The sequence below is a fragment of the Arvicanthis niloticus genome, chromosome 18 (genome assembly GCF_011762505.2).
Source record: "Arvicanthis niloticus isolate mArvNil1 chromosome 18, mArvNil1.pat.X, whole genome shotgun sequence".
In the NCBI taxonomy this organism is placed as follows: Eukaryota; Metazoa; Chordata; class Mammalia; order Rodentia; family Muridae; genus Arvicanthis; species Arvicanthis niloticus.
Genome location: NC_047675.1, coordinates 45,557,026 through 45,582,350, shown reverse-complemented (window position 1 = coordinate 45,582,350; position 25,325 = coordinate 45,557,026). Strand labels below are relative to the sequence as shown.

General features: G+C 52.0%; 1 protein-coding gene across 2 annotated transcripts; it reads left to right on the top strand.

The window, feature by feature from the left end:
- Positions 1-4,151: 4,151 nt before the first annotated feature.
- Meak7 (MTOR associated protein MEAK7) lies at positions 4,152-24,530 on the top strand. Of its 2 annotated transcripts, XM_034522992.3 has the most exons (9): positions 4,152-4,543; positions 5,762-6,042; positions 10,269-10,437; positions 13,004-13,234; positions 14,074-14,218; positions 16,261-16,689; positions 20,655-20,773; positions 22,229-22,408; positions 22,838-24,530. In XM_034522992.3, exons 2-9 carry the CDS (start codon positions 6,029-6,031, stop codon positions 22,952-22,954), a joined length of 1,404 nt encoding a protein of 467 aa, XP_034378883.1. In that variant the 5' UTR covers positions 4,152-4,543; positions 5,762-6,028; the 3' UTR covers positions 22,955-24,530. The 2 variants fall into 2 exon arrangements, with proteins under 2 accessions (XP_034378883.1, XP_034378884.1); XM_034522993.2 differs by lacking the exons at positions 4,152-4,543; positions 5,762-6,042 and adding an exon at positions 6,433-6,550.
- Positions 24,531-25,325: the final 795 nt, after the last annotated feature.

Below are 25,325 nucleotides of genomic sequence, written 5' to 3'. Positions count from 1 at the left end.
CTCAACTGAGAAAATGCCTCTAGATGGTCTGGCTGTAGCCAAGCCTGTAGCGAAATTTCTCAATTAGTGATTGATATGGGAGGACCCAGCCCATTGTGAGCGGTGCCATCGCTGCACTAGTAGTCCTGGATTCTATAAGGAAGCAAGTTGAGCAAGCCAGGGGAAGCAAGCCAGTAAGCAGCATCCTCCATGGCCTCGGCATCAGCTCCTGCCTCCAAGTTCCTGCCCAGGAATTCTTGTCCTGACTTCCTTCAGTGATGGACCATAATGTGGAAGTGTAAGCCAAACAAACCCTTTCCTCCCCAACTTGCTTTTGGTCCTGGTGTTTCATCACAGCAATGGTAACCCTAACTAGGAACGGAATCGTGACCAAGGCAACTGTTATAAGAGAAATCACTTATTTGAAGTCTTGCTTACAGTTTCAGATTAGTTTCTTATCATCTCAGCAAAGAGCATGTCGGCAGACCTGGCGGCCATGATGCTGGAGATGTAGTTGAGAATTGCATCCTTACCTGAAGGCAGATAGAGACTGGGCCTGGAATGGGCTTTTACACCTCAAAGCTCACCCTCAGTGACACGAGGCCACACCTAATCCTTCTAACCCTTTCAGAGAGTTTTACTCCCTGGTGACTAAGCATTCAAATATTCAAATATATGAATGTACGCAGGGCTACTCTCTTTCAAACCACGGTAGAAACCCTTTCTCAAACCCAAAACAAAACAAGAATTATTTTTATGTAACGGGTGTTCTGTCTGCATGCATGTCTGTGTATCATGTGCATGTGTGTGCCCACAGGGCCAGAGGAGGGCGTCAGATCTCACAGAACTGGAATTACAGAGTTGTGAGTTGTCACATGGGAGGAGGTGAGAACCCAATCTCTGTCCTCTGAAAAGACAGCCAGTGTTCTTCAGTGCCGAGGCATTGCTTCAGTACCTTCTGCATTTAAAAAAAAAATTTAAATGTAATTTTATTAATTTTGACCGCATGTGTGTTTGCGTAACACGTACACTCAATGTCTTTAGAGGCAAGAAGAAGGTGTCGGGTCCCCTGGCAGCAGGTTCAGATGGTTGTGAGCTGCCATGTAACTGTCTTAGGCTACTCTGTGGGTTCCTCTTTCCTCCACCCTTCTCCACCCTTTTTTCTTCCACTCTTTCAGCCCCTAGCACAAGATGAGAAAGAAAAGGATGGAGAGGAAAGGAGAGAATAAAGTCGGGGGTCTGAAAGGGGACAACATTATCATTAGTCTACTTCCTGCTGATGAGGGTCATTGAGTTCCTTGGGGCGAGTTTGGTCTTCGCTGTCAGGATATCTAATTTCTTTTTGTTGTTGCTTTTGTGCACACGACTGTTTAACAAACTGATACCAACAGCAACCACCAACAACAACAACCAATCAACAACCCACCGTGTGTGTGAGGGGGGTTGCTAGCATTTATATACTCTCTAAAAGGCCTCCAGAATTCTAAACATGACACAATCACAGAAACTATCTGCAGCAGGCAAAACCAACTTACCAGAGCGCCGGGCAAATCACAGTCAACTGCTGTGGACAGTCTGAAGCAGCCCTGTATCTCACACCTGGGATTAAAATGATAACATATTCCCATAATATTTTCTGTGTTTTTCAAGGAAACTAAAACTCCAAATTCATCACTACATTGCCATGTGGGTGCTGGGAATCAAACCCGGATAATGTGGACAAGCTGTTGCTCCAACCCCCCATCTTCTGCATTCTCTTTTTTAAAAACTATCATAGTGATGATTTGGGACAGGGTTCATGTACCCGAGGCTGGCACCGAACCCTGATCTACCTGTGTAGAGTTTGAGTGCTGGAATTACAGGCATGTGCCAGCAGGCCCTGCAAAGCCAAGGTTTTTTGTTTGTTTGTTTTTTAAGACAGTGCTGTAGCAATTTATTTTGCAGCAAGCATGAGCGCCACCTTGTGGACACAAGGCTATATGGCATTGCTGTACCCAGAAAGAGCTCTCCCAAAAGCTTTTGTGGTGCAGAAAGTGGGGAGGCCTGTCTCCTGCCCTCTGGTGTGTGTGTGTGGGGGGTAGTGAGAGGGGAAGAAAATCCTACAGAGCAGGGACAGGACTCCTGGGCAGCAGCCTCCGTCTGCACCTTGAATTAGACACAGAGCTGAGGCATCCCATTTTAACTGACCATAGACAGCGTTTGGGGGATGGCTTCTTTTCCTGCCAAGCCCCCAGTCCTATTTGAGATGACTAGGGTTGACTGTTTCTCCCCAAAAGAGTCCCCCACGCCCACCCCAAGGCTTTTCCTATATATTTTTTTTCTGTCAACTTGTAAACAGCCAGGTCTCAGAGTCACTACATTGAGAGCAATTTCAACCCATTAAGGTCTACAGCAAGGCAGGTGCAGGGTCTCCCCTTTTTTCCCCTGAATCCACAGGACATGTTTTTGTTTGTTGTTGGTTTGTGTGTGTGGGGTTGGTTTTGTGTTGTTTTGTTGTTTGTTTTTGTGATTTTGTTTGTTTGTGTGTGTGTGTGTGTGTGTGTGAGTGAGACAGGGTTTCTCTGTGTAGCTCTGGCTGTCCTGGAACTCACTCTATAGAGCAGGCTAGCCTCGAACTGAAGAGATTCACCTGCCTTAGCCTCCTGAGTGCTGGAACGAAAGGTATAGGCCACCACTGCCCAGCTGGGTTTTTTGTTTGTTGTGTTTGTTTATAAGAGAGCCATCTCATTCCACAGTGCCCTTGAACTTTTCACATAGATAAGGTTGACTCTGAACTTCCGATCATCCTGCCTCTACCTCCTGAGAGCAGAGCTTGCAGGTGTAAACACTATGCTCACAGTATCATGAGCTGGGTCCTCCTGAGATGCTGGAGCCATCTGAGAAGCTCTCTTCATCTCAAGGTCCTTGTCTTAGTTAGGGTTTTACTGCTGTGAAGATACACCATGACCTTATAAGGACAACATTTAATTGGGGCTGGCTTATAGGTTCAGAGGTTCAGTCCATTATCATCAAGGCGGGAGCGTGGCAGCATCCAGGCAGGCATGGTGCAGGAGGAACTGAGAGTTCTACATCTTCATCTGAAGGCTGCTAGCAGAATACTGACTTCCAGGCAGCTAGGAGGAGGGTCTTAAAGCTCACACCCACAGAGACACACCCACTCGGACAAGGCCACACCCACTCCAATGGGGCCACTCCCAGGGTCAAACTTATGCAAACCATCACAATCCTGGCCTCACTCCCACCCACAGATTGGTTATGGGAGACAACACAACAGGTGCACATGGGTTAGTGATTAGGACAGGACCATCTTTGGGAGCATACAGCTTTGTTCTGTCTGAGCCTGGCCCAGGTTCTCTACCTCTGACCTCATGGCCTTATGCTCCCACATTCCACATGGCTGGTGGCTTTCCAACCACCTATCGAAGCCCATGGGCTCTCGCTGCTTGGCCCCCACTGCAAAGGTCCCTTCCGTACTGACTCTAGGCAGCAGGCTTGCCTGTCTCACTATGAACAGCCGGTCACATCCCGATGGCTAGGTGCTGAGGGGACAGTGACAGGGCTGACAGGTGTCTTTATGGGAAACAGATAAGAAGTAGAGTCAGGCCAAACAGTAACAGAGGTAATGGAGATGCAGAAGACAGTTCAGGGGTCACGGGATGGGAAGGTGTGACCGCGGCAGTGTGGGGCTGCTTGGCTCAGGGGGAAGCTGGGCGAGGAAAGGTTGAAGAGCTCCAGGCACTGGTGGTAGCATGACTGAGGCTGGCTGTCATGCAGGGAGGAGGGTAGCCCTGGCTGACATTAGAAATTTGGTGACAGGTGAATTTGGGGGAAAAAAGGGGGGGTTATCTCGTGAACTGCAGCAAGAAGCCTTGACAGTCTTTCAGGAAGGGGTGGCCTGATGACAGCTTCGTTAGGATGGCTCCAGCTACTGAGAAGACAGAGTAAGGATGGCAGCTGGCCAGACAGGAGCCTGCAGGGTCCAGGTGGGCAGATCAATAAAACATGTGTAGGCAGTGGCCAGGAACGAGGGTGCAGAGAGAGACCCCTTCCCATAGCTTTCATATCTGGTTCTGATACCCTGAGCTTTGATCCTTGTCCTATGTAGTAAGCTTTTTTTTTTTTTTTTTTTTTTTTTTTTTTTTTTTTTGTGCAGAATTCTCCTGCCAGGGCTCTCTGCCCAGCAGAAGGATGCACATGCTGGGTCACCTGCTTCAGAGTGCGGTAGAATCCTGGATGGAGCCATTCTCGGAAGCCTTTTTCAGAGGCTTCTGCTACTTCATGAGAGTTCCCTACCCACTGTGGGGAGGTCTCATGGGGCCTCTAGAAACAAGGCTGGACATGACTGTCATCCCAATGCCTGGGAGGTGAAGGCAGGACTGAAAGTTTGGAGACCCCTCATCTCAGAACAGCAGCAAACACTGAAAAACCACAAGGCCAGGCTCAGTAGGTAAAGTAGCTTGCCACCAAGTCTGAAGACATGAATTCAGTCCCAGCACCCACACGGTGGAAGAAGAGAACCAATTTCCACAAGTTGTCTTCTGCCGTGCATGCTGCACCATATGAGGTAACAACGGTAACAAGAAGCTCCAAAAATCCAAACCCACAGAGCAGTCTCTTCTCTGGAAATGACTGCTAAGCCACCGTGACAGGGTACAATGGAACAAGCCCTCAGTTTGGCACCAGGTCTGCTTGTGTCCCAGCTGTGTGTGTTCCTGGGAAAGTCACTTAACCTCTCTGAACCCTGGGTCAGCATAGGACCCTGGCTTCAGATTATGAGAGGCCTGGAAAGGTGGTTCAGCCATGACATAGAAATAAGCATGCTTGGATGAACTCTCAACCCTAGACATCCAATTGGGACCTTATAACCTCTCTGGTTTCTTGCTGCAGCCCCTGAATCCCAGCTCCTCTCCACGTCACTAGCTCCAACCCCAGCTTACATCCACAGCCACGCCCCTGGTGCTAAGGGGAGGGGGAAGGGGCCTGACACATTTCCAAATGTCACAGACTGGTGACCCATGATTCCCTGGAGGACCCAAAGGCTGTCCTGGCTGCCTCAGCCTCACTTCCCCATGATGGCCGCTGGAGCCTGACCTCTGCTCAAGGCTCCGCCCACTGACTCCAGTCATTTTCTCAGGGGCTCTTAGGAAGGTGGGGGTCAAGTCAGTTCAAGATGTCTCAAGCAAGGTCAGGACTGCGTTCTTGATTCCCAAGGCCTGGGGTTCAAGATGGCTGTAGAATGCTGGGAACAAACGCTAGGTGGAGCTTGGCTGAGCGAAAGGAAGGCAGATGATTTCTGGTGGACATGTGACTTCAATCCACTAGGGAGAGCTAGCTGCCCATTTTCTCTTTTGCCGTCTCTTCTCTACTAGCCTTTTCAAAACTTCCAGTGTCTGTATCCCAGGCTGGTCTGGAACGCACTGTGTAGACCAGGTTGGCTGCAAACTTGCAGCAATCGTCCTAATTCTCTTGGAGTGCTGAGACCAGAAGTATATTGCCACCACACTCAGCTGGGCTGGCATAATAATAATAATAATAATAATAATAATAATAATAATAATAATAATAATAATAATAATAAAATAATAAAATGTGTGGGTGTTTTGCTTGATGTGCACCGTGTGTGCAATGCCTCTGGAGGCCAGAAGAGGGCGTCGGATCCCCTGGAATTGGAGTTAACAAGCAGGCCTGAGCTGAAGTGTGGGTTCACCTGTGTCCTCTGTTAGAGAAGCAAGTGTTCTTAATTACTCTGCCACCTCTCCAATCTCTGGTGTTATTTTTCCAGCTATAATTTCAGACAGCAGCTTCTGTTACTGTTGGGGACTCAGAGGAGTTCCCTTGCGCCACTCGGACGGTGGGGTTCGATGGAAGAGGCTGCCCCACAGTGGGGACGTCACTGCTGAGAATTTTGGAGCTTTCCCGTACCCTACCTCTGTGTCTGTCTCCAGCGCCAGAAAAGGCTCGGCAGGGCTGCCAGCAAGCTATCCCACTCCTGGGGACAAGATCGGCCGGCATCTGCTTCTGTGTGTCAAGTGCTCTATTGGCCAGCGCAATGGACTTCAGGAGGTAAGGAGGTCAGCTTTTCCACCCGAGTTCTGGGGGGCTAGCCCCAGCTCAGGCCTTCTGTTCACAGTTCCTCTGCTCGCGGCATCCCTACTCTGCTCCCAGCTCCCTTGCTGGAAGCCCCCTTCTATCAGCTCCCTGCATTTAAACCCTCCTGATTCGTTCCCAGCCCTTTAGCAGCCTTGGGCGCACCGAAAGGAGCTCGGTCCCTGTAAGCCATCACCTCCTCAAGCCCCGCGCACAGCCTTTGCAGAACCCGCCGCGGTCAGCCATCCCCAGGCGCTTGGCTGTTCAGACTCAACGTTCTCCGATCTCAGGCTCCGCCCACTCCCTGTGAACTACAATCCCATTGGTTAAGATCTGACTCGGGCTCCACCTCTAAATGACCCTTCTCCGATTGGTGCTCATGACCGTCCGTCAGCGCTGTTGCTAGGGAATGGGCTGGGCCACCGGGGCAACCTTGTAGCCTTGGACGCACCGGAAAGAGCTCGGTCCCTGTAGGCCAAGGCTGGTGAGCCGGAGGGAGGGAGCCCTGGGCGAGGCGGGGGGACAGCTCAAGGAAGGAAGGAAGGCTTTTGGGGTGGCCTGAGCAGCTCCCAAGGAGTCTTCCCACTGTCAGAGAAGCAGAGAGTGCCTGGGAAGGGTGAAACTGCACTCTGAAGGGATCCGTGGGCCTGCCTTGTTTTCCAAGACAAACCCAGCAGGGTTCCTTCAGAGGCGAGCACAAAACCAGATTAGGGGGAGGTGAGGAAGGTGCCCTGGCCTGCACCCCTGCGGGAGGCTGGCACAGATGGAGGGCGGCCAGTTGCAGAGGCCCTAGTAGGCTCAGGACTCAAACATGGGCTTGGTGTGGCTGTTCAGATGGGGTGGTGGCCGTTGACCCCAGGAACCAGAGTGTCACGATTTCTTGGAGGTCCTATGGGATGAGTCCGAGCCACACTCCAGCCTGCCACCGGGATCTTGGGGGATGCCAAGAGCTGGCTTTCCCATTCTTTGTGACAAACGCTGTCTTTGGTTTCCGGGAAGCAGAACCAGGTGGCCTGGATAGCTTCCCTCAGTCTGATGTTAACGGATTCAACCAGGCTCATTAAAGCAGGGCAAGCCAAAGTCCTTTTAAGGCCATGGGGCAGTGACGTGGTGATGGAGTTTCACAGTTGGGGAGAGGCTGGGTTCCTCCTGAATGGATCACCTGGTTATGGGGGAGGAGGAAGGACCTGATTAGCTATCAAGGATTGTGGAGTATTGAGGGGGGACTGTGGTTGAGGCTGGAATGTTCAGGGAAGCATACAGGTGGGCTTAGGAGACTTAGATCTGGTCGGGGAAAGGCTTGCCCCTCGATTGTACCCAGGTGGGAAAACAGTCACCTGCCCATTGTTATGGACAAGGTATCCGGTGAGGCCACCTATGTCCAGATTGCCACTGCAGAGCTCACCAGCCCTGTGTGGAGAATGGTCAGTGCTGTGGGTGACCTTTAAAGGATCTCTCCTGTTTGGGCCCAGTGGATGTGAGCAGCGACCCCTCCTCCCCCTTTCTGGCATGAAAAATGGCTCTGATCCTCCCAAATGTCTCTTTTTGGGTTGAAGGTTGATACTCACTGCTCCAAGTGACCTTACAGTAACTGAGAGGTGTCTTCTCCTGAAGAAGGCAGATATAAGTTGCCAGCAGGAAGCTACCCTATGTACCAGGTGTCCCTATGGAGGTCCTGGACACCAGACAGAACCTGCCTCTGATGCATCAAAGACCTTTCTCCAGGAAGCTGACAGATTTCTGGCCACATTACAGAGCTGGCAGCCTGGAGGGAGAGCCTTGGCCCCCGAGAATCATTCTTACTGCACCTGAATGGAGGCAGGCAGCCTTTCAAGGAGGTGGTACAGGGTGCAGAGCTGTATTTTCAAGGTCTCTCCCCAGTCCTCCCTGAGCTGTGGGCTCCAGACCTGTCCTCCCCCTCCCTCCGCTTTCCCCCACAGAGCAGCTGTGCTCTGGCCCCGTCCTGTGCTGACCCTGGCTTGTTTTCCTTTCAAGGCTTGGTGTTTAGCAATTACTTTCTCAGTAAATTGCCGCTGCCACCCCTCGCCCCTCCAGCCCCCATCCATTCCTGTGGCTCATTACTAACAGGCTGTGGGGTATGCAGCTCATATCACTGTGTAGGGGCAGGTTGTGCATAGTGGGGCAGGTGGTGCTGACCATGGGGTTTTCGTGGGGTCAGGGTAGGCTTGAGCCCTTGGGGGTGTCCTAGGACCTGGCTCAGAATTAGCACTAGAAAACACACCAAATGGAAGGAGAGGGTGACATCTACCTTTTCTGTCACTGTGGCCAAACACCTGACAAAAGCTATTTAAGAGGGAAAAGATTGATTTTTGGCTCACAGTGTGGGGGTACAGCCTATCCCAGAGGGGAAAGGATGGGAGCAGGGGCGTGAGGAGCTGGTCACATGACACCCACAGTCAGGAAGCTGAGGGAGATGGACACTGGTAACTTTCCCTTTTATCCAGTCCAGGTCCCCAGCCTAGGGAATGGAGCCGCCCACAGTTAGGGTGATTCTTCCTCTGTCAATCAACCTAGTCTCAAAAATCCTCCACAGACCTACCTAGAACTCTGTCTCCTAGGTGGTTCCAAATTCAAAAAGCTGACAGGCAAGATTAGATATGACAGAGAGCAAACCGCCTCCTGAGAGGCTGCAGGGGAACAGTAGACATCAGTACACCTGTGTGTTACCTCAGGCTAAGACACGGGAGAGTGGTCTTGGAGCAGAGTCCCTTTTTGTGGCCTTCAGATTGGAGTCAGGAGTCAGGCATGGCCTGAGGGAAGGGCTTTAGGGTCAGGTGTTGAGGTCCCCATGGGAGACAGGGAAGGACAAGGAGAGGGAAGGGTTCATGGGTGGGGACTACCAGGGAGATCCAGGTTGGCATTTTCCATTATAATTGTCCCAACCCTGCCTCAGGACACTCCGAGGCGTCACCACACTGTTCCTGGTGGTCAGATGGTCTCAGTGAACCCCCGCTGTGCTTCCAAGTCTGGGTGACCCACATAGCTGTCACCTTGGATGTCAGAAGTCTGCCCTTCTAGCGGCTTTGAAGTACATTATTCTTCATGGTCCCCTCCCTAAGCAGCGCCATCCCCCGCCCCCCAACCTTTCCACAAACAGCTGCAACATTGTATCTGGTGACTGCACACCTGGAAGTCAGTGGCTCTTTAAAACTCAGCTGTGGCCACGGATAACTTGAGTCCCAAATGGCTGAGCTGCCGCTTGAGGTTGCCTTCCCAGGGTGGGAGGGGTTCGGGATGGGGTGGGGGTAGGGTATGGAGGTCCTGCTTAGTGTGACCACACAGGCTGCGTCCCTAGAGGGATGGGGTTCAGCCATGCTGCTGTCTGTTCGCTTTCAAGGTGAGGCCAGCCTGTGCTCCTGGCTGTGGTGTGTAGGTGTGTGGGCTGGAGCTGCCACTGAGAATCTTTAAAGCAGTTAGATTGAATGTTGGCAGAGGGGAGTGCTGAGTGAGCCCCGTTTCCAGCCCACCTTCAGGAGCCCTCTGGAGGGACATGTCTTCAGGGGAAACCTGTTGAGAGCAGGTCCCCAACCACCCAAAGACAGCAAAGCACAAAGGTTGGCAAGGCTGTGGAGAGCATGGGACCTTGTGCTGGGCTGGTGGGAATATAAATTGGAGAACAAGATAGCAGCTCCTTAAGACACCAAAGTTCTACTGTTCCGTGTCTGAGGCTTGAAGCCCGTGGGCGGAATATAGAGACCTGAAAAGAGAGGTTCAAGTATAGGGGATTGCAGCAGCACTATTTGTAACAGCCCCACAGTGGGAGCAGCTTGGATACCTGCCAGTTAGTGACCGGTAAACAAAATGTGGTATGTCTATACAATGGCATATTATACAGCCATGAAAAGGAGTGCTAAAACATAACTATGTAGCCCAGGCTGGCCTCAAACTCACAGCCACCACTACCACCCCTGCTTCAGTCTCCTGAATGGTAGGATTATGGGCCTTGCCACCACACCAGCGCCAAGGAGTGTGTTTTGAGAAGGAATCCAGGCTGCTTCTGTTGACTCAGGGCCTCCGTACTTTCATGTGTGTCCGTTGTTAATTTCCACCTCATCAGATTCAAATTCCCATCAAAAGTATTTTAGCTGCATTTTGCAGTGAGCGGTCGGTCCCTGACCCTGGGCCCTCAATACTTGTGTGACTCTCACGCTGTGGCTTTTCTCTTTCTTTCTGGTCTGCAGAGAGCTCCAGAGAGCAGGCAAGATGGGTAATGCCAAGAGCCTGTCGGACCAGAGGATGGGCTCAAGGTTCTTGCCCGAGGAACAGGCTGAGGTGGACAGGCTGTTTGATGCCCTGTCATCTAGAGAAGGCGGCGTGGCAATGGGGACATTCTCTCTGGAGGCACTGAAGGCAAGAGCGGTCACATGGGGGGGGGGGGCGGTGAATTTAGGGTCTGCAGTTGTGCCAAGCATTAAAAAGTTGATTTTTGGTGAAGGGCCCCTGTTTTTGGCATGGTTGGCTCTATGATTATGTCACCATGTTCTGTCCTCATAGGGTACCCATGGGTGAACAACACTCTCACCCTGTTTTTTGGGAACAGAGATACTGGTCTAGCCTCAAATTCACTGTATAGGGCCAGGCTGGCCTTGATAAGTGGCTCTCCCCCCTTAGTCCTACGAGTTGCTGGGACAATAGGTGGAAACGTAGAGTCTTATATGTACTTAAGCGAGGACCCGGTGCTTGGCATGGTCTCGTATGCCCGAGGTCCACACACTCAGGACTGAGGAAGGCCACCGAGACGTCTGTAAAGGGCTACATCATGAGGCCTTGTCTCAGAAAACAGGAGGAAAGGTCAGAGGGAAAGATAGAGGGAGGGAGGAAGCAGGGGAGACAGGGGGCGGGGGAGGGGCGGGATTTACTGGATTGTGAGGGGACAGTGTTCAGGGCGTTTCTAATTGGAGCAGCCACCTCCTTCCGGGTGGTGGCCCGGACCACACTTGGTGTCTCAGCCGTCTGTTGCCTCTAGAATGTGGTCAGAGAATTTCATGGCGTCTTCACTTAGCACCAAAGTCTCAGTTTAAGAGGGGAGAGCTGGCCATGTCCTCGGGGGTGACTGACCGCCATGCTTCTCCGGACAGGGACACAAGCAAACAGCTTATCTCCAGAGGCTGGGGATGGGTACATCTGCGAAGCCATTCAAAAGCTTTAGCCTCGAGAGCAACAGTTCTCAACTGTCTGGGGTCAACCGGCCCTTTCACAAGGGTACCCTAAGACCATCAGACACCACAGACGTTCACCTAACGATTCATAACAGTGGCAAAATTGCAGTTACGAAGCAGCAGCAAAAGAATTCTCTGGGCTGGAGAGATGGCTCAGTGGTTAAGAACACTGACTGCTCTTCCAGAGGTCCTGAGTTCAATTCCCAGCAACCACATGGTGGCTCACAACCATCTGTAATGGGATCTGATGCCCTCTTCTAGTGTGTGTGTGTGAAGACAACTACAGTATATTCATGTACATAAAATAAATACATCTTAAAAAAAAAAAAAAGAATTCTGTGGCTGAGGGTCATCACAACATGAGGAACTGTATCCAAGGGGTGCAGCTTTAGGAAGGCCGAGAACTGCTGTCTTAGAGCACACAGAAGGCAGCAGATGGGGGCTTTGGGGATGCACAACCATGGTCAGCCAACCAGTTGCTCCATAAGTGAAGGACCCCCACATGTGGTATACGTGCATATATGTGCATGCACATGCGTGTATGCGGGTGACTAAGGTGCAGCTGGAATAGATAGTCAAGCCCACAGGATCAGTCGAGGCACATGGTGATGGGTTGCTATGAGGCTGGTGACTCTTCTTTGGGGGAGGCTGTAGTGGCTCCTACGCCTCAGGATTTTGAGGAAGACCCTTTCAAGGCATGCACAAGGGATGAGCCTGGCAGCAACCACAGCGTTCAGTCAGGACAGGCTATGGGTGCTGTGGGCTGCTGCAAGGATCCAGCACACAGACCCTGCTCTGCAGGACACATGAGATGCTGTTTGTGAGAAACACTCTTTTTTCCACTTCTTTGTCAAATTTGATCCTCCAGCAGTTCTGTTCGCAGGATGTTAAGGTCTCATGGCAGGTGCTATAGCTAAGTGGGAGAGCGCTTTCTGGGCATGCATGAGGCTTTGGGTTCCCTCTGCAGCACTGCAAAGGAAACAAGACTGAGAATAGTTTAAAACACAGAAGGAATGCAGCTAATACAGAGCGGCCTTACATAGATGGGTGCTGCAGCTAAAGGAATCTAAGATCAAGGGGCCCCAGGCAGAGTGAGCGGCAGAGGCAGGAAGGACATGTCCTGTCTGGGGAGGCTGGGGAGGAGGTGCAGGCAGTGGCTACACAGGACATGTCTGATGGCCATGATGAGCTGGAGAGCCTGTGGTTCTATTTCTTTATTTGGTTTTCTGAGACAGGGTGTCTCTGTGTAGCCCTGGCTGTCCTGGAACTCGCTCTGTAGACCAGGCTGGCTTTGAACTCAGAGATCTGCCTGCCTCTGCTTCTGAGTACTGAGATTGAAGGTGTGCGCCACCACCACCCAGCTGCTTGCTGCTGCTGCTGCTTTTTTCTTCCTTCTCCTCCTCCTCCTCTTCTTCTCCTCCTCCATCTCCTCTTCTCCTCCTCCTTCTTCTTTCTCCTCTGTCTTCTCCTCCATCTCCTCCTCTTCCTTCACCTCCTCCTCCTCCATCTTCCTCTTATTGTCACCACTACAGATCAAACCCTGGGCCCTTCCACATGGCAGTGAACCCTCTACCACTGAGCTCTACCTCAGACTGAGCCAGTACACTTTGGGATCTTCCTGTTGGGGAGATGGCACCACAGGGACACAGGAAGGTCTCGCAGTTGCAGGTGGCATCTGCAGAGCATCGGTTGGCCTTGTCCTCAGCTTGTTTCTCAGTAAACCCTGTTTAACTCACTCTTCTGTTTGTCCCCAACAGAGTCACGTCAAGGATGCCCTTCCCCCAGCAATGGTCACCAGACTATATACCGGCATGCGGAGGGTGAAGCCGACCGACAGGGCACACGGGAGCTGCAAGAACGTTTCCAGGGAGCAGTTCACAGCATTCCTGTCCCAGCTGTTGAGAGGGAGCAGCGAGGAGAAGGGCCTCATGGTTATGAACATGGTCTCGGCTGCAGAGGGTCCTACAAAGACCAGAGATGTCCAGAAGGTACACACTTGGTGTCCATGGGTGGGGGACTTGGGGACAGTGGCTTAGGTAATGTTGCTGGCCGGCCTTGGGGAACTGAGCCCACATAACAGTTTGGATTTACTTAGAACTCTTGAACTAGGGTTTTGGCGAGCTTTCAGGGGTGCTAAGTGTGTAATTAGAAAAATGAAAGCCTGGCCTGGTGGCGCAGGCCTGATATCCCAGCTACTCAAGAGGGTCAAAGGCCAGCCTAGGCATCTTGCTTGGTAAGACCCTTGTCAAAACTTTACAAAGAGGGAGGAGGGCTTAGAGATGTATTCTCACTTGGTGGAACGGCCACATGGCATCCACGAAGCCCACGGCTCCCTCCCCAGCAGCTTTTGAAGCAGGTGTAGTGGCCCACATCTGTAATCCCAGCACTTGGCGGGCAGAGGCAGGGGGTCAGGATCATCCTCAGTTCCATAGCGAGTTGGAGGCCAGTCTGAGCTACATGGAGTGCCAAAAGAAAGAAAAAGAATCCGCGAGCAGCTAAACAAGGTGGGCGGGGCCCACGCTGTGATCCACTGCGGTCCACTGCGGTCCACTGCGATCCACTGAGGTCCACTGCGGTCCACTGCGGTCCACTGCGGTCCACTGAGGTCCACTGCGGTCCACTGCGGTCCACTGAGGTCCACTGCGGTCCACTGAGGTCCACTGCGGTCCACTGCGGTCCACTGAGGTCCACTGCGGTCCACTGCGATCCACTGCGATCCACTGTGGTCCACTGAGGTCGTTACTGAAGGATAAACATCACCATCTCCACTGTGATGTGCAGGGACTGGGTTGGGGAGGTTTGGCCCTAACAGTGAAGTATCTCCCAGTTCACAGAGGACCTGGTGGCCTCTGTGGTGCATGTGCTGACCCACCAGCATGAGCTTCGAGGCTGGACCTGGAGGAAATCCGAGGCGCCCCCCAGCAGTATGCAGGCGATGGTTGCCCAGCTGCTCTCAGAGATGAAGTTTCAAGGCAAGTGTATATATGTATCTGTATATTGTATGTGTGTGTGTGTATGTTTGTATGTGTATATGTATCTCTGTAGTGTGTGTATGTATGTACATATATATGTTTCTGTGCATGTATGTATGTTTGTATGCCTCTATGTATATGTGTGTATATGTATGTTTGTGTGTGTACATGTGTATATGTATCTCTGTGTGTATTGTGTGTATGTGTGTATATGTATGTTTGTGTGTGTATGTGTGTATGTATGTATGTATCTGTGTATATGTATGTATGTATCTCTGTGTCTATTGTGTGTGTGTATGTTTGTGTTTGAACATGTTCATGTTAGGCATCTTCTTTAACTGCTGACTGTCTTATATTTTGAGTCAGGGTCTCTCACTGAGCCTGGGACTGACCAGGGAGCCCAGGGATGCACCTGTCTTTCTCCCCTCCCCAGTGCTGAGGGTAGAGGGACATAGCTGTGGGTCTGAACTGAAGTCTTCAGGTTTGCTTGGCAGGGACTTTACCAACTGAGCCCATCCCCTCATTAGGAAGCCCTGTCTTCCTAGTTTCTTGCGGTTTAGATGATGAAGTTGAGGTCCGCCTTCTTTGGGGTTGGTGTTTGTAGCTGTAAATTTCCCTCTGAACGGTCCTTTGGCTGCATCCCAGAGGCTCTCGTGTGGCTTTGGTCTTCATCGCTCTTAGTGTCTTAACTCAGCTAGTTAGTTTTATTTATCTGTGCGTATATGTGCACATGTGTAAGTGCCTACAGAGGCCAGAAGAGGGTGTCAGATCCTCTGGAGCTGGACTTACAGGCATTTAAGACTAGGGTGTTGGAAATCCAACCTTACCACCAGGTGTAGTGGTGTACACTTTTAATCCCAGCACTCAGGAGGTAGAGGCAGGCAGATCTTTGAGGTTGAGGCCAGCCTGGTCCACAGAGCGAGTTCTAGGACATTCAGGGCTTCACAGAGAAATCCTGTCTCCAAAACCAACAATGACAAAAAGATCAACCCTACTGAGTTCACACTCGGGTTTCCACTCCTGGGGAACAGTGTGAGCAGAGCCTTTGTCTCTTTCTGTGAGTCTGACCACATATGTTCCTCCTGTCTTCATAGCAACCTAGCAGGCTCTAGCACCACCTCCACTTTATACCTGGGGACCCCAAATTGAAATCCCAGGAGTGTTCCACAGGTGACTCTTTGGAGTTAGGTACTGGGAAGCCACACTGTAAATATTGTGGGGAAGAGGCTTGGTTAGTAGTTGGTGAAACCTGCCCCTCCCAGGTAGGCCAGCGGGTGCTCCATGAGCCACACCCCACCAGGATAGAGTACAGGTCTCCAGTCTTCTGTTGCCCTCAGCTGAGTGTGATCTCTGCCAACATCGGAGCTGAGGGGTTCCCAGGCTGGGCTTCCTTGTAAAGACCTCCCATTGACACGGGCTTCCAAAGTACATTTTGAGGAGAGGGAAAAGCTGAGGGGGTATCAGAGCCAAACTGTTCAAATCAATACCAGACAATGAAATAGGCTAGCCCACAAAGTTTCAATTTTTCTAGTGGTCACATTAACATAGAACAAAGGTAGGCTTGGGGTATGGCTCAGTCCATAGTGCCTGGCATCCGCAAGGCCTTGACTTCAAGGTCCAGCACCACATACATCAGTTGTGGCACACATATCTGTGACCTTGGGAACACATATCTTGTGCTCTTGGGAGCTGGAGCCAGGGGGATGAGAGTTCAAGGCCACCCTCACTCAGATACATAGTGAGTTTGAGGTTAGCCTGAGCTAAATGAGATCCTTCCTCCACAAGAACAAAATTGTACAAAGAAACGGAGAAGAGAGTTTTACTAATATATTCAAAATATGTCTCTAATCTGTATAATCTGAATATTGTGGTATGCAACAGTGAATTGTCATAGCGGGTGTTTAAAATTGGGAGAGCTCATTAGACTTGTGACTTGCCCTAGCTCAGATGACTTGTGATTTTTAGATTGGTTTTTGAAGGCTTGGAGAGTGACCAGAAGGTGGCACTGTGCACTCAGCAATCCTGATTTTCTCTTTTCTTAGATGGTCACCAGTTTCCGGGCCCTCAGTGCCTGGACCAGATCTGTAACCAAGCCATGATCGAGGAGTGGGTGTTTCATGTCCCTCGCGTGGGCGTGTTTCTGGGCGTGGTCATCCACAGGGGCCTGTGCCTCCTGAGCTCATCCTTTGACCTTTCCACACTGGTCCCCGAGTGCCACGTGGACCAAGGCAGGCCGTTGGAGAGCATTCTGGATGTGCTATCCGTCATCTACCTCAGCTCCCACCTGGCAGTGGAGCACCGGCACCGCTGGCGCCTGCTGTTCTCCACACAGCTCCACGGACAGAGCTTCTCCCAGCTGTGCAGCCACATCACGAACCAGGGGCCCAGCCTGCTTGTCCTTGAGGACAGGGATGGCTACGTCTTTGGTGGCTTTGCCTCCTGCTCTTGGGAAATTAAGCCTCAGTTCCAAGGTAAGCATTGGGTACTACGCTGGGCAGTGCTAACTGCCAACTTGGCACAACCTAGAACCTAGAGCTCCTGAGAAGGGTGTCTTATGTTGCAGGTCACACTGTGACCCCCCCCCCCCCACACACACACCAAGATTATGTTATTTACTGAAAATACCTGTGTCTACTTGTGGTGTGGCTCAGTCCTTCACACACACCTTTAATCCCAAACAATGAAGGTAAAGTTAGTTTGTAGAAGGAAGCAGCCATGTTTGAAAGTGATGTCTAATTGAGTGGCAGACAAAGTGATGAATCAGAGGAAGATTTGACAGACTAGGATGTGCCCAACTGGGGAGAAGAGAGAGGAAAAGGAAGCTATGTAAGAGAGAGGGAGAGAAGAAGGAGGTAATTTAGCCAGGAGAGTTTTACAGGGACAGGTTGAAGCGAGAACAAGCTAGACACAGGTGAAGACAGAACGAGCCAGAGAGTGAGAAGGAGCCAGAAGATTAGAACAGATTGCCAGAGTTATTTGGAGGTTAAGCAGAGCAAATATTCAGGAGAGGCTGAGAGAGAGAGAGAGAAGCCAGACTGAATCTGTCAGCGTGGAGAGGAGTTTGGGCCAGAACAGCTGAGTCAAACCACCCAGCCAGAGTTCAGAAAGAACTAGACAAGGTGAGCTCATTCAGCAGCAAGTCTCAGAGGCTGGAAACATCCTAGGCTTAGATAGATTGGACAGAGGCTGGAAGCTTCCAGGACTAGGCCTAGCTTAGCAGAGGCAGTAAGCCTCAGAGACAACAGTTACATCAGGAAAAAAAAGATACTGTAACAGTCTTAGGCATTGTCCAGAGTAGGCTGTTAATTGATGAGGGAAGACCCCATCCCTTGTCGGTGGTGCAATTCTGTGAAGAAGGCTAGCTGAGCCAGTGAGCGTTGTGGGGGTGGTCCCTCTCTGCCACTGTGGCTATGGCGTGCCTAGATGCTGTGTTCTTGCCTCGCCTTCCCTAACATGGTGATCTGTAATCTGGAATTATGAGGCAAACCACCCTCAGTCCTGTGCTGCTTGTTCTCTGGGTCTTACAGAGCAACAGAAACGGAACCAGGCCACTGATTTTTGTTGCTGTGACAACTGCCTGACAAGAGGCTGTCATGGCTCACGGTTTTCAGGGGCACGATTAATCATGGGGGTCAAGCCGTGGTGGTGGGAGCAGGTGACAGCGGCTTGCCTACATCTTGGTGGCTTTAGAAGCATTGCAGCGGGGCTGGGAAGACGGCTCAGAGCTTAGAGCACCAGCTACTTTTGCAGAGGGCCCCAGCCCTTACATGGTGGCTCACAGCTGTCTGTAACTCGAGTTCCAGGGGATCTGATGCCCTTTTCTGACCTCTGAGGGCACTAGGTACACGTGTGATACACACACATTTCTGTGGGGGCAGGGCAGAGGTGGCCCTGGGCTGTAACATCTAAGACCAGTGAAACTCTTCCTCCTCCTCTGCCTAAAGGTCCCATACCCTCCCCCATCAGCTCCACACGTTGAGACATGTGAGCCTGTGGGAGACATTTCACACCTAAATCATAGCAGGAGTCTAAACCCTGAGGGCTTGAAGAAGCCTGGGGAGGGCTGCTGCCTGGGTACAACCTCTGGACTCCATACATGTTTGCACACACATGCACACACATGCGCACATGCACACATAGGGTTCCTGACCATCCAGTGGTTTCTTACCTGCAGTAGAATTACCATGCTCCTGTTTGGCATCACAGACCCCTTCTTTGGCCCAGGGAGTCAACCCTGCTTCCAGGGGACAACACAGATGCCACTAGATCCCCAGGAGGGGATGCTTATGCTCACCGCTCTGCCCCTCCCGATGGGTGTTGCCTTGGCCCATGTCCAAGCCTTTCTGCTTTTGTGGCTTTGTTGGCTGTGGAGGTTCTGTGTGTGACCGTGTCAGTTGTACCCTTTTCTCACTGCCCTACCGGAGCCATCTCCAGACTCCTCCACGGGTGGCAGGCTGCTTCCTGTGTCCACAGGTGGCCAGCTCTCACCCAAGGCTCTGGTGCCCGGTGATACAGTGTACCTTAGCGCTGCCTTATCGTCCCTCTGCAAATGCAGCTCTGGAGCCCGGAGTGGGGTGGGGGACGTGGGCAGGGGGCAGGACTGCTCTTCCCCAGAGAGCTTCCAGTCAGAATGGTTTGTCCAGGGTTGTCAAATGTATGTGCCGTTTGCTGCATTGTCCTTGGAAGGGCTTGCCCTGCACCCCACTAGACAGTCCAGGGCAGGATGCACCTCACTGTGACCCCTGCAGGCTCCACTCAAGAGCTGAGTGAGATCAAGAAGAACCCCACTTCCTCCAGAGTCTTTGCACTAATTTCTGGCAGCGCTGCAGGTCTGGGTCTCAGTGGTTTTGAAACAGGCAGGCTTGACCCTGGTGAGGAGGGTGCTTCCAAACCTCACTTGCTCTACAACTGAGCCCAGAGCTCCAGCAGAGGGCGGCCACGCCTGCCAGAGTTGTGAGCGAATGGCATTGGGCTCTGGTGACTTCTTTTTCTTGGTGCTGGGGATCCCACTCCAGGTTCGTGCATGTGAGCACATTAGGGCATATTTGCACATGCTAGCATGTTAGGCCGTGTTCCATCACCGTGCCCCAGCCCAGGCCATTTCCCTGATGTGCTGGTGTCCCGAGGCTTCGGCCTGAGTAGTGGGGAGTTTGCATCTCAGTTTTGGGCTGGTGCTTGTTCTCTGGTGTCCTTTCCCTATGTGGTGACCAGCCATGCAGCTCACTTGTGTTTGCTGCAGGTAGAAAGCACCGTGCTGGGCTGTGGTGATGCTCTGGCAGGCTCAGAAGGGCACGGTGAGGCTCTTAGGTCCTCGATGGTGAGCTGGGGAATGATCTTCCCAATGTGCCCTCCTCGGCCCAGGCTATGGTCCTGTCCTTTTGCTTGGTGTCATGGGGCACAGTAGCCATTGGATACATTGGGACAAATGCCACTTGGCTTTTCTATCCAAATGCAGAAGTCAGGGGAATGGAGGATCTTGTCTGTGCCGGGGCTTTGACTGACTCCCCTCACCTCAGTACTCCCTCCTTCCCTCCCTCCTTCATCCCTCCCACCTCCTTGGATTTCTTTTTGTTTGTATGTTTGTTTGTTTCTTTTTGAGACAATATGTAGCCATGCTGCCTTGAGCTCAAAGAGAGAGTCTGAGTGCTGGGATGAAAAGCATGTACCATTGTGCCCCCATCCTTCTTTTCCTCTCCCTCTTCCTCCCCCCCTTCCCTCCCCCCTTCTTTCCTTCTCCCTTGCTCTTTCTCCCTCTTCAGAGGGTCATGCTATAGCTTAGGTTGATTTGGAGCTCAGTAGCCCAGGCTGGCCTCAGACTCAAGGCAATCCCTCTGTCTCAGCTGCTCCTGTATTAGGATTCTAGGAGTGCACTACCACACCTGGCTCAGTGGCATCCTTTTTACATCCCATGTCCCCACCCCTGCATCCTGGGATGAAGGTAGATAGTTACTGTGCTCTGTCTGTTCCCATCCCAGCAGCCCTGGGGGTGTGCTGTCTCCCGCATGGTGCATTCTTTATGTGGGAGGGCAGCCCCGCACCGTGTCACACACTGACCTGTGCAACAGCTGTCCACATCTCCATGGTGACCACCTGCCTCTAGCTTATCAGTTAAGAGACCCACTCGGCCCCATGCTCATGTTCCTGCTAACACTGGGAAATGGACTCAGCCCCGGTGGCCAGGTCTGAAGATGACCACATTGTCCAGTCACTGACATCGGATCCTTGGGCCTTCACCTCCATCTGAGTTCCCAGACATCCGTAAGGCTTGTCTTGTACGGGGTCTTGGGCCTGTCCCCCTGATCACCACTCCATATCCTCCCCAAAGATGCACAAGATCTTTGTTGCTGTGTTCTGAGATGCCACCTGTTGGTATCTGCAGTTCTTTGTGCCTGCTTCGGAGGCAGTGACTATTTCCTTGGCTCTCTGTCACTTCCAGGGGACAACAAATGTTTCCTATTCTCCATCGCCCCCAGAATGGCCACACACCTGCACACGGGCTACAATAACCACTTCATGTACTTGAATTGTGGACAGCAGACCATGCCCAACGGACTGGTAAGCAGGTGGGGAGGGGGGCGTCCCACCAGCCAGGTGCAAGTGCTCTCCGTGCAGTGTGTGCCGAGAGCCAATACCAGGGCACATCTTCTTCAGTGGGGGGCTGTACCTTTGCTGGGTTTTCCCCATGACTGTGTGCAAACAGTCTGGCCCTTTCCCCAGACCCCAAGTGGTTGGTCTGTGTCCTGAGAGCGTGTTGGTGGTGGACACATCACAAGTCACTTGCCATCCTCCCTCACATCGATACGACCACCTCACGTGCTGAGCCTGCACAGTGAGCCCGTGTGCTGAGCTTGGCGGTGGTGGAAGATCCCTGAGCTGAGGGCTCTGGGCACTGGGGCTAGTTAGTGGTAGCTCGTGAGATAGAAATCAGGCTCTACTTGTGGTAATCGTTTTCTTGCCTGTTGCTAGCCACAGGAAGGCAAGGAGAGAAGAAAGGAGAGGGGAGAGGAGAGGAGAAGAGAGCAGGGGAGGGAAGGCCAGGTCAGCCATGGCAGCTGGATGTAGCAGGACAGATACCTGCAAGGATGTTTGGCATAGGTGACAGCCACCCGACCTGCTGGCTTTTTTCTTTGCCCTGCTTCCTGACAAGTCTTCTCATCTGTATTTGGTGAGCTGAGAGCCAAGGCCGCCAGCTAAAGAGGGTCAGGGGTTCGCTCCCAGGATGCTACCACAGCAAGCAGGAGGGACATGGCCAGATGACCAGGACATCAGAGTTTAGGCACGGGAGTTTAGCCCAGAATGGGCTTGTCTGTCAGCCTCAGGAATAGTCTCAACATCCACAGAAACCATTAGTCTTTGGCCTGGGGACCAAGAGCAGCTTCTAGACACAGGCTAAGATCCCTATATGTCCAAGATGGAAGGTTGTCGTATCATGTTCCCCAGGCCCACCAGGGACAAGAGGGTGAGACGGAGGTGACATCAGGACAAAGCTGCCAGGGAAGCAGGGTAACAGCTTGAGCCTGGCAGTGGGGAGAGGAGAAATTGAGTTGCCACCCCTAGCCTGCCACCTTTTCTGAGGGAGTCATTGGGCACAGGTTGGTTTCCTATGGGCACAGAGTGCAGATGGGTTTCCAGGGGTCTCTGTGCTCACCCTGTCCCTGTACCGCCTGGGACACGCAGGAAGTCTGCAGATTTTCTAGCCTGCTGTTCCCTGTGTGTAGCCTCAGGAGAGATCTGTGGAATGTGATTGGCTGATATCCATAACTGTTTAGCAGCTCGGAATATAATTATAATCACAACCCAGGAAAAGAAAACTGGTCTCAAATTCCTACTTCCCCCATGTCTCTGGCTGGTTCCACTACCACCCCTCTTTTTGAGGCAAAGTCTTTTAGACAGGCTAGTCAAGAACTCAGGATCTTCCTGTTCCTCTGGCGTGAGCAAGCCTGTTGTTTTTGAAGTTCCCCACCCCCAATGGCTGCTGACACTGTCACCTGTCCCCACTTTGCTCTACAGGGCATGGGTGGGCAGCACCATTACTTTGGGCTTTGGGTGGCTGCCGACTTTGGGAAAGGACACAGCAAGGCCAAGCCCGCGTGCACCACCTACAACAGCCCACAGCTGTCTGCCCAGGAGGACTTCCTGTTTGATAAGATGGAGGTGTGGGGACTTGGCGACCTCTCAGAGACATATCAGGTGAGTCTTACATGGCAGTGACCTTATACAGAGCCGCAGCCTTTCCGATGTGTGTGTGTGTGTGTGTGTGTGTGTGTGCCTCCTCTCCCTCTGGGGACAGTTTGACTTTACCAGCTATGGGCTGTGCCAGGATATACGCAGCAAAGTGGAGTATGGGTCTGCCTCGGGAGTGGGGCCTACCTAAGACGCACTCCTTGCCCAGCTAGACGGCCCTTTGCCCGCCCTGTCTGCAAGAAGAGTAGATTTCTGCGTGACCCTGGCAATTGCATCCCAGCCAGGGAGGCTTCAGGTTACCATGCCACCTGGCTACTTTGTTGCTCCGGTCTGACACACCAGCCACAGGGAGGAAGTCACTGTGTGGTCTAAGCTGGTGGCCACTGTTACCTCCCTGTATACATCCTGAACCCACCCACTTCCTCTCTTCCCAAGGACAAGAACAAGAAGAGCATCCTGGACTCAAATCCCGACGCCCGTAGCCTGTTGGAGATCAGTGGACGGGCTCGGCACAGCGAGGGACTGCGGGAAGTCCCCAAGGATGAGGACTGAGGCTCCTGGACAGAGCTTCCTGGAGCAGGGGTGGGAGCTCCCCCAGAGATGCAGGGCAGACAGCATCCAGATTCCTCACTGCTGGGTGAGCAGCAAGAGCTCTTCTGACCCTCTGCCCTCACTCCCGCTTAGCCTTACCACAGAACCACATGGTTGTACACAGGCCATCACAGCCATGCCAGGAAGGATCCTCTGAAGCCATAACTGATGGGTGTTGCCTCCCAGGGGCCCCGAGCACAGGTCAACCTTGGCCTTAAACTCTGTCTTCAGTCTTTTGTCCATGGCATCCAAAGACAAAGAGGCTTGAAACCTGCTGGGACCGGTGGTCGGATGTTGGGGGCCTACGTTCTTGCCTTGTGAGGAAGCACCTTGCTTGGCCTTTGCTCTGGGGTCCCTGTAAGTACCCCATGGCCCATCATGAGTGGAAAGACAGGAGGTGCTTAGATGAATATCTCTCTACTCTGTGAGAACACCCCCCCCCAACACCCGCAGCATGGAATTTGTGGGTTTGTCGATGAAGATCTGAAGGAAATGTCTGTGGGGGCAGGTCATCAGAACGGGCTTGTCATGGGGTCCCATCTAGCTTTCTCCCACTTTTTAAGCAAGTCCCGTGAACAAGTGGGCAAACCCAATCTATTTACCCAGAGACCAAGCCTTTACTGTGCTGCTAACCCAAATACGGGACCTGGGACCTTTGGGGAGACTTGAAGTCTGTGTGCTTGCCTAGTGTGTACATAACATCTGCCCATCCCAGATGTCAGTGGTGGGTGATGTCCAGCCTTGGCTGGAGGCTCAGCCTCTAGGTGCCTTCTCTGAGGTCACAGCTCAGGGCTTCTCAGGAGGAGGATGGGTCATGGGACACCACAGACTTACTTCAGACAGACTCCAGTGGTCCCAAAAGACCGAAGATGACTCAGGTGACCAGGCTGCCCACCACAATGAAGTGATGGCCGCCTGGCTCCATCCACCCAGAGGAGCTGCGGACCCCTGAGACCTCTACGTTTTGTCTTTTGCTGTAAACTTGAACCTTTACAGATCTGATACAAGTTTTACTGAAGTATACAGTTTGCCTCAATCAAAAGCCACAGAAAAGTCAGGTATGCACATTTTTCCAGTTCTGCATTTCTGCCCAGGAAGCTTCTGGAATTCCCCACATGACAACCTTGAGCATAACAGAAGGTCTGAGGCAAGACCTTCCAAACAAAAATGCCATTTCTGTGCACAGGGGTTGGTGTGTGGTGCTGACAAGGGCCGGGCCAATTTGGTTTTCTTAGCAAGAAGCCAGTTGTCAGTGGTTTGTGGGCTAGAGATAGAAAACACTAGAATCTCCAGACAACCCCCGTGTGACTTAACAGAACTGGGCCACTGTGCTACAGAGTGTGTCTTTTGTTTTGCTTTGTTTTGTTTTTCTTGAGACAGGGTTTCTCTATGTAGCCCTGGCTGTCCTCCAACTCAGAGATGCACCTGCCTCTGCCTCCTGAGTGCTGGGATTAAGGGTGTACACCACCACCGCCTGGCAAATGGCAAGTGTTTTTTTGTTTGTTTTAAATAAAAATGTAGTCATGTCTTTCACTGATAGCAGACTTGGCATGACACCTTGGGAGGTCATGATACTATGGTCCCCGTTCTTTTCTGACCTCTGTGCTGGGATGGGATTCTGCATAAGATAGCATCCTAAAGACAGGATGGTCTCACCAGTGTTTGCTCAGAGAGCACAGCCCCCTTGTGGTATGGGTGACAGGCTTTGTTTCCCATACCTTTAACACATTCCTCAGGGAACAAACGCTCACGGGGTGTCAGACAGGCCCGAGGAACTGATCATTCCTTGTAAACGAGGACTGTGGTCTTCTGTGAGATGCAGAAGGATGAGAGCACCAGAGACCTTCCTACAGGCGGAGACGGAAGTGGAGGTGAGCCTAGAAAGAGCTAGAAGGAAGAGGTAAAGAAACGCAGACCATGCTGCACAGGTGGTTGTTATAATGAGTGCCCGAGTGAAGGGCTGGAAAGATGGAGAGACTGACGGCTCTGGGAAGGTTCATCCCCTCCTCCCCAGGCTCCTCTGGAGGCCTCTCTTTGCATATGTGGGGGTGGGGGGGGCACAGCCATGTCTGCACATCTTCTGTCCGTCAGTGGGAGTTGCTCAGGGGTTCTCTCCTGACGTCTTTCCCGATGTTTGTGTCAGCTGTGCAACTGCGCCATCCTTTCAGGCAGGTCAGCATCTGATTGGAGGCTGACTGTTGCCATAGTGACTGCCCTTCCTGCACCTGGCACTGTGTGTCTGGGATGAACTGCAAGACTTGTTGGTTTAAAAGATGCTGGTTTTTCTTTCTGGCAGTGCTAAGAAATGCAATGGTGGTGGAGGGGGAGGAGG

Excerpts from the sequence above, each read along its gene's own strand:
- Meak7 (XM_034522992.3), top strand. Across the intron at positions 14,219-16,260 it reads CTCAGAGATGAAGTTTCAAG|ATGGTCACCAGTTTCCGGGC; the intron begins GCAAGTGTATAT and ends CTCTTTTCTTAG. Across the intron at positions 20,774-22,228 it reads AGACCATGCCCAACGGACTG|GGCATGGGTGGGCAGCACCA; the intron begins GTAAGCAGGTGG and ends TTTGCTCTACAG.